At 46.3% G+C, this 14,736-nt stretch overlaps 1 protein-coding gene across 1 annotated transcript; it reads right to left on the minus strand.

The window, feature by feature from the left end:
* Positions 1-1,953: 1,953 nt before the first annotated feature.
* PRKAB1 (protein kinase AMP-activated non-catalytic subunit beta 1) lies at positions 1,954-12,535 on the minus strand. The gene is made up of 7 exons (XM_032431487.1): positions 12,106-12,535; positions 9,272-9,435; positions 7,563-7,656; positions 7,166-7,280; positions 4,912-5,045; positions 3,629-3,697; positions 1,954-3,329 (listed from the first exon to the last, which is right to left on the minus strand). The coding sequence occupies exons 1-7, from the start codon at positions 12,262-12,264 to the stop codon at positions 3,252-3,254; spliced, it is 813 nt and encodes a 270-aa protein (XP_032287378.1). The 5' UTR covers positions 12,265-12,535; the 3' UTR covers positions 1,954-3,251.
* Between the last annotated feature and the right edge of the window lie 2,201 nt (positions 12,536-14,736).

Consider the following 14,736-nt stretch of genomic DNA (forward strand, 5'->3'; position numbering starts at 1 on the left):
TGTCCACAATAGCCAAACTATGGAAACAACCTAGATGTCCATCGACAGATGAATGGATACACACACACACACACACACACACATATACACACACTCAATGGAATATTATGCAGCCATCAAAAATGAAATCTTGCCATTTGCAACGACATGGATAGAATTAGAAGGTATTATGCTAAGTGAAATAAGTCAATCAGAGAAAAGATAATGATCATATGATCTCGCTGATATGTAGAATTTGAGAAACAAGACAGAGGATCATGGGGGAAGAGAGGGAAAAATGAATCAGGATGAAACCACAGAGGGAGACAAACCATAAGAGACTCTTAATCTCAGGAAGAAAACTGAGCGTTGCTGGAGGGGAAGGTGGGTGGGAGGGATGGGGTAGCTGGGTGATGGACATTGGGGAGGGTATGTGCTACGGTGAGCGCTATGAACTGTATAAGACTGATGAATCACAGACCTGTACCTCTGAAACAAATAATTTATTATATGTTAATAAGCAATTTGGGTTAAGCTTTAACCACGTAACCAGTCCTCACCCATCATGGGAATGCTAATAAGAAGGCACCGCCTGGGTCATAGGACACTTCACATTTGGCTTTGCCCCTTTGATTTGGGTCTCCTTTCCCACATCTGTGAAATAATTTCCATTACCTTGGGTATAGAGTCTTTCACTTGGGCCTGTGAGCAATCTTCCGAACCACAGGAGACTTGCTTTGTGTTGCCTTTTAAAGAAAATGGGTCTTTTAGGCGCATTGCCAGCTGTAGAGACTGTGGAGACCATGGTTCCAGGCGGTGGCTGTTCGGGCATTTCCACCATAGTAGCGTCTCCCTCGGGAGTCCTCTGTGGTCACTGGGCTGCAGAGGGCTCTTACAGGGTTTCCTGACTCCCAGTTTGTTTTTACACTGGACTTCCAAGTTCATGCTGTTTCCTCCACAGCCTAGGGCTGCTGGCTTCCTCTGAGCTATGACTCAGGCTAGCAGCCAGATTCTCTAATCCTCCCTCACAGAAAGGGCTGTGCAGTTCTGGACCAACTCAGGCAGGGGCCCCACCACCAGCTGCCTTCTGTCTCCCCCATGGACCTATGAGGTGTGCTCTCAGCTCACCAACATGGCAATGGTCTCTATGTTCCTGGTGCTTGAACAGATCCCTTTCATACTTTTGAGCTTAGGTATGTATTTTCAATTGTATTTTAAAAATACTTTGTCCAGTTTTGGAAAGACGATTTTTGCATGTTTCCATAGTCTAAATAATCCCTATAGTCCTTAAAATCTAGGGTTCCCCCACTGCTTGGGTTTTCAGAGTGAGACAGCTCATTATTGAGGTAGGAATGCTTTCTAGGCTACTCTCCACCTCAAGTGGACCAAATGACCGAGGTTCCCTTTTCTCATAAATTTATTTAAATGTTTCCTGATGCCTGGGAAGGAAAGGCTTATTAAAAGAACATCTGTGATCTTTCATCTTTCTTGGTAGAACAAACAAAACTCCTTTTAGCTAATGGGAACAACTCTGATTCTAGAATGTCCTGGTGTCTTCCAAAGCAGGTGTCAAGATCCCAGGCTCCCGTGGTGCTTACTGATGAGCAAGAGGCGGCAAAATCTCTGACCTGGGGATGCCACCAACCTGCCCAAACTGGGAACCTTCACTGTCGCCTCTCCTTGGCTTCCCCTCATGACTCACTGGTTCAAAGGAGCTCAGTTTTACAGGCTCCTTAACAGCCTTCCAAATTCTGCGTGCAGAATGGGGGGGGGGTCAAGGGAATGTTCCTCAGCCCTGGGGACAGCTGGATCTGCCCTGTCACTCACCCCAGAGTACCACGAGGATGGGACCATTTTCAGTGAGTGCCGATATGTGGTAACGATTGAAAAAGCACTGCGCTGAGTAAACCTCTGAAGAGTTCCAGTCTCTTCTCCAAATGACGGAATAAAATCAAGGCTTCCTCCAAGCGCACGTCCCGTTATCTTTACAAAGCTTTATTGAAACCTGTACGTCAAGGTGACAATAATTCAGTGTTTGGAAAACAGTAACAAAAAAAGGGTATCCCAGACTCAGGTTTACCAAATAAATACTGGAAACCAGGGAGCTCGTTCCCCCATCTCCCAGCAGGAACACAGGGTGTAACAATAGCTGCTGCTGACTCGGGGACAGGAACTTGTGCTAATGGGCATGTCTGCAGCGTCTCCCCGGAAACCACGATGAGTGTAAAGAGGTTTGCTTTGGTCCAAAGGATGTCTTCTCAACACAAATTTAGAAGGCTGCTGTCAAGTTCTAAGTTCCTTCCAGAATAAGCAAGAGCAACTCTACCACCTTCATTGCTAAGTGGAGACGGAGGCCCTGAGCAAGACGGCACAGGCTAGGGTAGGGCGCTTCTCCGAAGTGTTCATGGTAACACTGGCACCTCACTGTGATTAGAGTAAGAAGCTGGACAACCCTCCAGCTAACAGTGGTCAGTCCTCAGGATCATCCGGCTTCATGGAGAAATCCGGCAGCGGTTTTCAGAGTCTGTTCTAAAAACAGATTATTGCTGAATACAGTTCACATGATCTATATTCTAGTTGGGGTGATTTTAAAATTGCCCTAAGACCATAGAGTCAGCCACCGCTGGTTTACAACAAAAGTTATTAGTGCACAGAAGCCTAAGAAACAATTGTAAATTTCATCTGGAAATCAGACAGGTTCTAATTTCTATAGAAATTATACCTCCCTGGAGCAGAGAACAGGAGACCATCTTATTGCTTTGATTTCAGAGAACCGGTACTTGCTGTTAGCTCCACAGCCAGGCCTCGACAGGGACAAGTGGGTGGCCTCATAGAGACATATGATTAGACATTCTGTGTGGCCTTGGTCCCTGCTTCCCGGATTTTACCAGCAAAGTGGCTAGGGTTCATTTTTGGCTTAAGAAGCATCTCCACGACCAGCTCAGAAGATGTCTGTTAAGAACTGCACCTGTCCTCACGCACCGTGGTATGGGGGCCACAGACCTTCTGTGTCCCCTCACTCTGTTCTCAGCTCTGGTGAGCCTTGAGGCTCAAAGCCACTGGGTGCCCAGAGGACTGTTACAGACGGGAGGCGCTTCAGGAGCTGCCACGCCTGGAACAAACCTTCAAGCAGGACTATGGCGGGTATGAAATGTCTTATAAAGAGTGTGAAATGAAAAATTTACAGTCCGTTCCCTCTAGTGGAAAGCATGCACACGTGGAGCCCGGGGGTGCACACTGTTCCCTGGGGCCCACCGCGGGCTCCCAGCTCTTCATATGGGCTTGTATAACAAGGTGGTGACATACTTTTTCTTGTATCGGTGGGTCGCGCTGAGCACCATCACTCCATCCTGAGGAAGAGGGTGGAAATGATCAAAGGCAGGACTAAGTCAAGGGCTCAAACTTTAGTGTGTGTGTGTGTGTGTGTGTGTGTGTGTGTGTGTGTGTGTGAGTGAGTGAGTGAGTCAGTCAGTCATCAAGGGGGCTTAATAAAAAGAGTCCTGTTCTGTCTTCGGAACTGGAGCCTGCGGGTATGCATCAGGTCCCAGAAACTGCCCTTTAGGTAAGTACTCCAGGTAATTCTGTGGCTAGGGGGCCCCAGAGCACACTTGGAGAAACACAGCTTTATCAGCAACAAACATGTCATTACCTTGATAGAGAGCGCGTAAAGGTGGTTCAACATGACGTGGTTGGGCTCAGGGAGCAAAGCTGGATCACACTGTGGGGGGAACAAAAGCAGATGGTGAGCCTTTAGGATTTGGAAATGAAGAAGGTTCTCCCTTTATTTCGCAGCAGTGGGTGTCAACAGGAAAGAGGCCGGCTCTCATGCCCCTTTCTGCTTAAGCTGGGCAGTGAAAGGCTCGTCTAAGACGACAGGTGAGGTGACGGGGGTCATGCCTCATGCTCCAACTAAGGGGAGCTCCCTGCGTGCCTGCTGGATGCACTGGTATGTGTCTTGGTCAGGCTTTACCTTGGCCTCTAAAGTGTGAACCATGGCTCTATCCTCTTACAGAAAGGGAAGCAGGAAGAAAGAGCTGTCGACCGAGTGCACTTTTAGAGAAAGCAGCAAGATAAATCTGTACTAAACATTCCTGAGCAGTGGACTGCAGGCTCATGTCTATACTCAGGGAGCATGATGAAATGGATTGGGGGAGGGGGGGCATGGCACCTGGTGCCTGGAGAACAGCGAGTCCCCAGGGAACGAGCCATGACTGCTATGGGGCATGCCCGCACATGCCTGCATTCAGCTCTTCAGCTCAGCACACGTGTAGCTGCTTGTATGTGGAGTCCAGAGCAGTGGCATGGTTACTTTATCACCTCATAAACATGTGAATTTTAGGGGGTAGCTTGGACAAAGCACAGGACACCCAGATTGCTCAGAATTAGGGCCATGCTGTGCATATCTACTTAAAACAGAACGGAAAATTAATAAGGTAATAATGGGGTGCTCTTCAGGATCCAGGAGAATATACACTTCTTTTTATAAGTAATATCAATTTCCCAGAGAAAACGTGTGTTACCCAGATTCCCCAAATTTGGATCCAGGAGCACTGATGTTTCTGAAAGCAATTCGGTGATTTGGATTAGATTCTAAAACGTGGGGGCCAGAGGAGGAATTCCATTCGGTAGCTTACTGAGAAGGGGTGGCTATATATTTCATCATGATTTATAAGGAATGAGGCTGAGGCAGGAGTGAAACACAAGGAAGACAAGTTCAGAAAGGCTCTGTGTGATGGGAGAGCAGCACCCACACTCGGGGAACATCTTGCTCGTGGCCCATTCCCACAGCGGAGGGGGACCTCGGCAGGTGGCAGTTAACACTGATGGGCAACCCAAAACCTTTTTACCAACTGCTTTCTAAGAGATGGTCAGAAAGGGGAGCCTTGGAACATGACCACGGAGGATGGTCCTGGCAGATGCCTATGTACTCACAGAAATCCCCGTGTCCTTGTTCAGGATGACCTGGAGCAGATGTGGAGGGAGAATGGGTGGGGCTTTAAACCGTTCTTCTGGTTTTGAGACATAGGGCTCCTGATGGTAGGGTCCTGGTGGGGAGCTGGACAGCTCTGTTGGGAGATGGTGACAGGACATTTCATTGAAAATTATGAGTTTGAGGAGCAGTCTTGTTGAATTTGTGGCATCATCTAGTTTTCCCTGTCCCCTCAATAAAGATTTATATTCCCTTGAAGAACATACAGGCCCCAAGGGTGAAGAGTAGAGGCAATGAGAAAACCCTCTGGAATTTGGGTGACTGGCATCAAATACAGCAGCGAGCTCAGATGCCCCGGCAGCAGACAACGGTGGTGGTGAAGCTGGTGATTCCGGGTCAGACTAACAAGGAAGCTGCTCACAGTAACCTGACCTGACCTGCCCCTGCAGAACAACGCTTCTCGCCTTGGGCTGGGCTGGCAAATACCGCAAAGAAGCTCAGGGCTTCAAGTGAGGCTTAAGCAGCCAAGCTTAAGGTCTGAGCACCACCAGCCAGAATAAAACAGAAGATAAAGCAGCCTGTGTACACAGACACGGCGGCAAAAACAGGTTCTGGGAGGGGCCAGCACATTTCAAAACTAAAACCAAAAATAAAAAATTGAAACCCTGATCTCTACAGGTTCTCCGACTCTACCACTCTGAGCTTCCTTTCAAACTCTTGCTTGAGTGTCTTGATTACACAGATATATCAAGAAGCTTCTAGAAGGGCAGTGTTTCATCAGGTTAGAGGCGGCTCACTTAGCAATGCTGGGCCAGCTGGAAGGGACTGAGCGGTTATTCAAAGGACACCTGGGCTAGGTTCTGGTTGCCTGCTCCTTGGAGGCATCCAGAACAAATCTGATGCGCTCTCACTCTGCCAGTTCCCTTGATGTCATCTTCTAGGGTACCGGCTCCCTTCACACGACCCAACCATACGACAGCAGGAAACTGAGAAAAGCATTAAGTGCAGAAAACTGAGCCACTGGGAGTAAAGATGTATTTTAAGAAAGTGAGTATCTAAATATGAAGTCTGTGCAGAGCCTGATGTTGGTTTACCGGCAGTGAGGGGTCAGTTTTCTTTCCCCAGGTGGTCTATGCTGCAGAAACTTGACTAAAAGCTTTGGTATGTGGCCTAAAATTACATTTATCAGTAAGTAGGGGTTACTGGGGCATTTTCTCCATCCCCCAATTCCCACCTACTAAGAAAGAAATAAATGACTTCTCGAAAAGATTAGTTAGCTAGCTATCCAGAGGGAGCACTATTTTTGGATTTCCAATTCCTGCTCAACAAGCTGGCTTTTTAGCCACAGCAAGCCCACCATGGTCAATTTACCACTGTGGTTTCTGAACTGATAAGAGATCCTGGTGGCAGAAGCTCCAGGCCCAGCCAGGTAACAACGAAGAATCATCCTGTAAACTGAACTGAACCCATCTTGTTAGATTATCAGGTACAGTCCTGGGCAATCTTTTCACTGCCTCCCACAGGGGTCCAGGAATTATTTAAACCCCTGCAAGAAGGGGCAGTGAAGTTGGCATGGACACTTAGATTACAACACATCACTGCCCCTGAATTCTATGTATTACGTTTCTTCCTGTGGGTTTGGATGGAAAGCAATTAACCGAAAGCTTGACGACTGGCTGACTCTTGGGAGATGGAAAAGTTTTACTAGGTTGGTACTGAGTAGGCTGCACAGTTAGCCTGTTTCCTGTGATGAGCCTCCGGTCTCCCCGCCAAGGGATTCTGAGAAAGTGCTAATACACCCCATGAGGTCACAGAGGTGTCCATATACCACCTGCTAGGCTGAAACTCTTTAGGCAGGCACCCCAAGCGAGTCGGGAGTGGGTAGGGAGCTGGCAGGCTTCCCCTGAGCTGGCTCATCACCGACCCAACGCAACTCTCCAGGGCCTCTTGGGCCCTGCCCCTGGCACGAGATCAAGCTCTGGTTCTGTTTCCGTGGTCTGCTCTCTGTGGCTAAGCAGACCTACTGAATACTGGAGAGGACCAGAAAAAATGACTTACAGCTCCCTTGGGGCTGGATTTCAACAACCTGACCTGACAGAGTTAGGAATTATTTTTGTGGCTCTTTAGGGAGCTACAAACATCCACCCGACTGGGCAGCAGCTTGAGCTCAAGAGTGAGGGGCAAGAGAAATAGAGTATTTCCAGACTGCATAGCCCCCACCTACACACACGTGGTATAAAATAACTGTGTTCATACCAGACACATCGGAGCACTTTTGGGAATCCACCATTAAAGCATCAAATACTTCAAAGTCAGTTTTCTTCACTTGAATGATGTTGTTAACTGTGCCAAGCTGGCTGGTTACTATTGGCTGGGAAGAGACAGACAGGCAGAAATCATAACGTGGAAGGTCTCTGGAGTTATTCTCTAGAGGATTTAGACTTCCTGGCTGGAAGGTCTCATCTCCGCGCTAGCCAATCTGCTCATTTCCGTCAAGTTTGCCCGTAAGTCTGACAATCAGCACTGCTATCTAGCTCAGCCACACACAGGGATTTTACCGGCAGGACAAAGGGACCTGGCACAATCGATAAGGGAAAGTGGTTTGTTTGGATTGTGCAGGCAGTCAGAGGACCAATGGCAGGAGGAAGAGTACCTCAGAAGGGTCATGCGTCCACTGCCCATCCACAAAGAACTTGTACTGATGCTCTCCTTCAGGCAGGTCCAGGATGGCTACAAAGTTATTGTGGCTGCAAGGGAAAAGGAAGCAGAGGATTTCAGCTGGGTGAGCTGCCCTCCTAAGCTTACCGACAAAATCAGCCATCGAGGGGCGCCTGGGTGGCTCAGTCGTTAGGTATCTGCCTTCGGCTCAGGTCACGATCCCAGAGTCCTGGGATCGAGTCCCACATCAGGCTCTCTGCTCGGCAGGAGGCCTGCTTCTCCCTCTCCCACTCCCCCTGCAGGTGTTCCTGCTCTCACTATCTCTGTCAAATAAATAAAATCTTTAAAAAAAAAAAAAATCAGCCATCAAACAAAACCCGACCCTTCCATGTGAAACAAGAGTTCAGCTACAGAGGAATAAACATTTTTAGCCACTTTAGACAATTCAGTAGAATGATCCCAATCTAGAAAAGCTGTAAGGAAGCAGCAATGCAAGATGTTTCCTGGAGGACTCAGCTCAATTGCAGGAATAATCCGCCTTCCTACCAGCAAAAGATCAACAATCAGGCACATGTTCTTTTCAGCTTGCATGCAAAATACCACTCATGCCAAGGAGAGCAGCTCCAGGTAAACTGCGTGCTGCAGAGTTTTAATCTTTGTCAGTCTGCCTTGGGCAGGAGATGGGACCGATTCCACAGGATCCACAAATAGGTCTCTAAAGAAACTTGCTTCCCTACTAAGACAAGGATCCAGGAAAGCTCTCTGTTTTGTTCCCCAGACTTAAAAGGACTTGTAACTGTGTTGAGTGTCTCCCTCCTACACCAACATCAGCCCTGGGAAAGCACGTGGTCTGGGACAGCAATCAGGCCTGACGCAGCAGGGCACAATCTCTCCGTTTCATCAAGAACACTCACTAGTGAAGATGTTTTTCTTTTCTTTTTTTTTTTTTTAAGATTTTATTCATTTATTTGACAGAGACAGACACAGCGAGAGAGGGAACACAAGCAGGGGGACTGGGAGAGGGAGAAGCAGGTTTCCCGCTGAGCAGGGAGCCTGATGCGGGGCTTGATCCCAGGACTCTGGGACTATGACCTGAGCCGAAGGCAGACGCTTAACGACTGAGCCACTCAGGTGCCCTGAAGATGCTTTTCCAATGACAGTTTGAGACAGAAGTCCATGCTAGGGTTCCTGATCATGTGTTTTACTATGGTCTTGCTAATGATACCTACAGAACAGGTACCTTCCAAACAAAAGTAATACACACAGAGGCAAAGTTAGAAGGAACCTCAGAGATTATCTGTCCAATATTCCCTTCTTACAGATAGAAACACTGGGACTCAGGTGTCACCAAGACGTTAGCTCAGCCAATGTGGACTCAAATCCTGGTCTTGAAGATTCCCAGCTCAGTGCTCTCTCTCCACTAGGAATAGATTTCTCTCTGCAGAAGTCCCGCCTAAGCAAACACATAGCTGTGTATCTGAAGTCAAAGATGTTCATGAAATCTCATTACTGAGAAATGTTTTCTTCTAAGTGTGCTCTAAACCTAGAGACTAACTGGGTGTGAGATGTGAACCTGTGAATTATTAAGCAAAATTATTTTCCATTCAGCATCCATTTTATAAAAACATCCTTTTCTATTCCCCATTTAGAAACCACAGTATCCCTGGATTAAGACAAATATGTGAATACTGCCCAGGCAGTTACCTTCTTGTGAGGGGAAGTTTACTCCAGTTGTTGAAGGACCCAGATAAGTAAACTTCCTTTCCACCCCCCGTCCATCGAAATACTGTTGGCCGAGCCTGGGCAGGGGCTTTATCATTCACTTCCAGATCATGCCGCCAAGCCAGGAATTCTTCCTTCTCTGGAGCCTAGAAATGGAACAGTTTACTCAGGGACAGGAAGCCATTAGTGAGCTCCCTACAATGGACAGTTACCCTAATGTAGACAATTCATTCTAAAGAGACAGCGATTACTACTTAGGTTCATATTCAGGCTCATTAACTTAATAGCAGTGCCTTGGTTTCTCCACTTGCAAAACAGAGATAACAAAAGCAACTATTTCTTAAGGTTGTTGTGAAAGAATGAGTGAGAGGGTCCATGTAAATTGCTCTGCATAGTGTCTGACACATAGTGAGTACTTAATAATTATTAGCTGTTAATACTGTTGTGATTAAAGAGATCTACACCAAAATTTTAGTAGAAGCTACAGAACTCAGTTGGAAGAGGATGCAATGAATTCAAGACCAGATAGATAAATGTCATTTTCTTCCCTTAATTAACAAGATTTGAAGTACACGAAAATTTATTAGGAACAATTCCAGAGCTGTCAACTTGAAAACTCACAAATCCAGATTCTAAAGGAAAAAAGTATTCAAAGTGGTGTTCAGGCATTGGGAATAAAAAGATAAGACACAGACTGACCCTCCATATGGCAAACAATGGCTTCTTAGTGCAGGAAGTGATGTATAACTGAGGTATTCCAAACTAAGAGAGAAATAAACACATCCAACTCTGGGGGAAATATATGTGCTTTTGGATCTTTTACATATTTACTAGTCAGAAGCCAACGATATTAAAAGAGCCGAAGATATTAAAGCCAAAGATATTAAAAGAGCGGGAGTTCCAGGCTGGGAGAGACCCTTAAAGGTGTCGATGAGTGAGCTTCTAAGACCTTCATTTCAAATATTGACCAGAGTTGGTTTTTTTTTTTTTAAGATTTTATTTATTTATTTGAGAGAAAGAGAGAGCGCACAAGCAGGCAGGAAGGACAGAGGGAGAGAGAAGCAGACTACCCATTGAGCAGGGGGGCCAACATGGGATTCAATCCCAGGACCCTGGGATCATGACCTCAGCCAAAGGCAGACACTTAGCCGACTGAGTCACCCAGGCGCCCTGACCAGAGCTTATCTTAAATGACGCCTGCTTTAAGACTGAACAAGATCTACAGATTAAAGAATAACAGACTGGAATCACTTGCCACTGAGAAGGTGATAACTAACCACAGCCAAAATGGTAAACTAGTGTAGCTAAAATAACCCATGACTTTTTTGGGAATATAGGGCATTCAATCCAGTGTCTCTGCTACATCATTTCAGTTAACTTCTGAGGAAGCGATAATGGATACTATTTAAAATCATTGTCCACAGATTCTCTGCATGCTAAACGTTTCTTGTAGGAATTTTGGAACAGCAACAGAACAGATACTTCTAGAATAAAGTAGTTTGGTTCTTATGGTATCTTAAATAGCCGTCCCTGGGCCACAATTATTTCTGGGGGGAAAGGATATCAAGTCACTGGAAAAACAGGATTCCAAAGTTCACTCTGCATACAGGTCCTCAGGAATGCAACAAATTCAGAAAGCAAGTGCAAATCACAGGACATAAGGCCCAGTCAAAGACTCTTTAGACTCAAAGCCAAGATCCAAGTGAGGATTTAAGATCATAATGTGATCACCAAGCCCAACATCTGAGAAAAAATATGAGTAAAGGCGGAATGAGTTGCCAGGCAATTAGCCTAATGGGCAATGATGATTAATATGCAACTGGATACTAACAGAGAATATGCTAGGCTGGGGAGACACCTTGATTTTTCCTAAACCTACTCTGTTGCATTGTCCTTAAGGGATCAGTTCTTCCTTTCTTAGGATCTACCACACACTTATCAGCTGCCAGAACCACTAAGTGCCCGTGGTTCTGGACACCAGGCGTGGGCCTTGCAGCTGGAAACACGAGACCCCATCAGGTAGTTAGCAGGCATGTGGCTGAAGCAGGAGTCAAGATTCACCTTCAAAGTTTTGATGAATTACAGCAGACCACGGTAAGATGTCCAAATTTGGCTTGCAAAAATGTTTGCTTTGGTCTCTCTAAAATCTTAAGTCATATTTACACAATAGGAGAGAGAAGGTGAGTAGCACCTGGCTGCCCCCCTTTCAGACTGACACTTCACTCACCCACTGACCTCCGAAAGTGGATTTACTTTTCTGTCTGCTCTAAAGTAGCTTGGCGAACCGAAAGTTTCAGTTAGAATGAAACACCTCTGGCAACTACAGTCAGCTGTGTAACTCTACTGTCGGCTTACACATGTCCTCTGGGTTATCTCCAAAATCGACAATAAACTACAAAGCCAGCTATTACAGAAAGTGTCAGTCTTTGTAAAGGTGAGGAAAAATTTCTCAAAGCAGTGAAACTAATTATACCTAAGAGGAGAGCAGAGACTGGGGCTCATCTGCTGCTAGCTCAACGATCTTAATTAATTAAGAATTTGAAACGCTGTCCCAGAGCTGCTTTCGCCTTAATGATGTTAAAGGAAGTGCGTTCCTCCTCCCTCGGGGTGACTTCCTCATCGGTAATTAGACACAGGTTCCTGGACTGCTAAGAGGGCTCTTACCGGGCCATCTGGCTTTTTAAGTGCACGGAGTTAAGTGCACTTAAGTTTTCCCACTTAGGATGAGTTTTAGGGGGGGATGTGGCGGGGCATCTAGGAGAGGGCTCCTCCCCTCAACATTAGTCAAGGGGAGCCGGATTCCCTCACCCCCTCACCTTGATTTCCTCGGAGTGGAAGAGGTCGGCGTCCTCGGGACTGTCCATCAGGATCTTGGGCCTGTCCCCGTCCTTGACGCCCCCCGAGCTGTCCCTTCGCGGCGTCTTGTGGCCGCCCTGCCGCTCCAGCGCGGCCCGCTCGCTGCTCGTGTTGCCCATGGCGGGGGTCTGCGGGGACACCGGGAAGCCGGACGGGGCCTCACTCCAGGGAAGGGGCAGGGGACTCCGGCAACCAGCGGGTCACACGGACCTCGGGGAAGGAGTCGGAGCCCCGAGTACCACACCCCTCGGGCGAGGCTTCCGGGCCGGGAACCGGTTTGAGGCGGGTGAGAAAGACCGGCGAGGTTACTCAACAGCGCTTTAAACCTAAGAAGCCCAAAACAACCCGACACTTTCCCAACAACTCCCCCACCTCTTAGCAACTTCCGCTTCCGGCGCGTCTGTGAGTCAGTCGGGATCCGGGGTGGGGGCGACGGCGGCCGGCGAAGCGCTTTAGGCAGTTCCGCTTCCGGTCCGGATTGGCGGGGACGCAGCACCCTGAGGAGGCCTTCCTCGGAGCGCGCAGTCGCAGTCGGCTGCTACGACGGGACCCAGGATGAGGCTGCTGAAGGCCGGCAGGGGGCGTGCCAGCGCGCGGGCTGTCTGGGTCCCTCTCCCCGCGCTGGAACGAGTGATGCCGTTAACTATTTTAGATATCTTTGCCCACTTCCAGTTGATTCTGTACTCGACAGCCAAAGAGCTCGTTTAAAGTGCTCATCTAATTAAGAGACTCATCTTATTAAAGCCTGTTAATGTTCTAGCTCCCACGCTTTTGAGCGCCTTAGAAGCACCGCCTGCATAAAATGCAGATTCCCAGGCCCTAATCCCCGGAAATTATGATTCCGAAGCTCTGGAGTGGGGTCCGCATTTTAATAAGCACTCCAGGTGATTCTGATGCAAGTAATCTTGCAGGTGTTTGATTAAATGTCAGACCATAAGAGTTCTGGAAATTTCTCACTAGTAGGCTTGGGGGTTATAAAACGCGGGAGTTATTAGTGTATTTTTAAAAAATTGAGTGCACAGCCTTTTGATAGATAATTTTGTAAGCTATTTTATAATCACTTTGGACACAACATTCTGCATAAAATTTACTTATTAGTGTTTGTCACTGTGGCCAGTGCTTTAGCAAGAACTGTGTACACACTGTGGTCCTAAAATATTCTAATCTAGTCAGTCACTGTCGTGGTTTTTTTTTTTTTTTTTTTTTTTTGCTGGTGGTGGGGCTTTTTTGTTCTTGTTTTTGTGTTTTGTTTCGCGTGTGAGTATCTCAAAATGCTTTGCATTTGCTGGGCCAGCTCATGCATTTTGTCCACTGAGCAAACATTTATTTGATACCTACAAAGTGTCAGGTATTGTGCTAAGTAAGTGGGAGACAGATGGCTAAGAAATGGTCTCCTGGAGGGGATTTGGTCGTATCTATCAAAATAAAAAATGCACCTTCATCTTAGTGCACAATTTTACTTCCAGGGAACTTCTGCAGAAATATACACGTCAATTATATGGATGCATGTTCATTTGCAGCAGGGTCTCTAATGCCATATTACATTAATTCCAAGATGCGCTTTTTTTAAGATGCATATTTTATTTCACATTTTAATCTCTCTGAAACTAGGTGCTTCTTACAATCAATGGAATCTTAGATTTGATGAAATAAGGCAATGAAAAACTGCAAATTTTTAAAAAGTGTGTCAATGGAATGACAAAATGAATTAAATACATTCCTTTTATAGAATACTGAGCAACTTTAAAAAAGGAGGAAATAGAATTCTGTGGGTAACTATGGAGAAGTGTCTATGACATTCCAAATTCCACAGCAAGTGGCAGAACAATAGAGGTTAAGAGCATGAGCCCTAAAGTCAGCCTGCCTGGGTTTAAATTCTGGCTTTACCACATTTGTAACTGTCACTTTGGCTTCCTCTTTTGTGGAATAGGAAATAAAATAACACCGACCTTATAGGCTTGTTTTGTGAATTAATTGAGAACACGCTCGGAAAGTGCTTAGCATAGCATCTGACTCAGTAAACATTCAACAAACATTAGCACGTTTATTGGCATCATTATTCTTGTGAATGGTAAGTTCTGGAAATATATACAACACACTGTTAATAGTGGTCCCGTCTGGGGAGAGGAGTGGGATTGGAAACAGGGGAATATCAAAAGGGGACTTTCTCTTTTTTGTTTATTGTTTGAAATTTTTTCTACTGTGAGGATGTACTACTTTTGTAATTTAAAAACAAACTTTTTTAAAAGACAAAAATAAATAAGACATGATTCCAGTGCCAAAGGAATCCACAGAGTAAAGGTGGAAACAGACTCACAGAAAGGCAATAATTCAAGTAGGCAAGGGGTTCTACTGGTGCCCAGAAGGGACTTAAGCCAGGCCAGTGGATAACCCAGAATACATTCTTTGAGCTGTTTTTCTTACTTACACTAGGCAATGAGGAAGCCATGGACATGAGGATGTTGAGCTTTGGGTTCTCCTCCAAACAACTTGAGAGGTAAGAAAGAACATGTAAGCTGTGGACCTTTTATCTGAGCTATGCAGATGCTTTCATGCATGAAGAAAATTTTAATACTTCTGCTCTGGCTCAG

Source organism: Phoca vitulina, unplaced genomic scaffold (assembly GCF_004348235.1).
Source record: "Phoca vitulina isolate PV1807 unplaced genomic scaffold, GSC_HSeal_1.0 scaffold46, whole genome shotgun sequence".
NCBI classification, from domain to species: domain Eukaryota; kingdom Metazoa; phylum Chordata; class Mammalia; order Carnivora; family Phocidae; genus Phoca; species Phoca vitulina.

Excerpts from the sequence above, each read along its gene's own strand:
- PRKAB1 (XM_032431487.1), bottom strand. The coding sequence starts at position 12,264 with ATGGGCAACACGAGCAGCGAGCGGGCCGCGCTGGAGCGGCAGGGCGGC. Across the intron at positions 7,281-7,562 it reads GGACGCATGACCCTTCTGAG|CCAATAGTAACCAGCCAGCT; the intron begins GTACTCTTCCTC and ends GTCTCTTCCCAG. Across the intron at positions 5,046-7,165 it reads AAAGTGCTCCGATGTGTCTG|AGCTGTCCAGCTCCCCACCA; the intron begins GTATGAACACAG and ends ATCTCCCAACAG.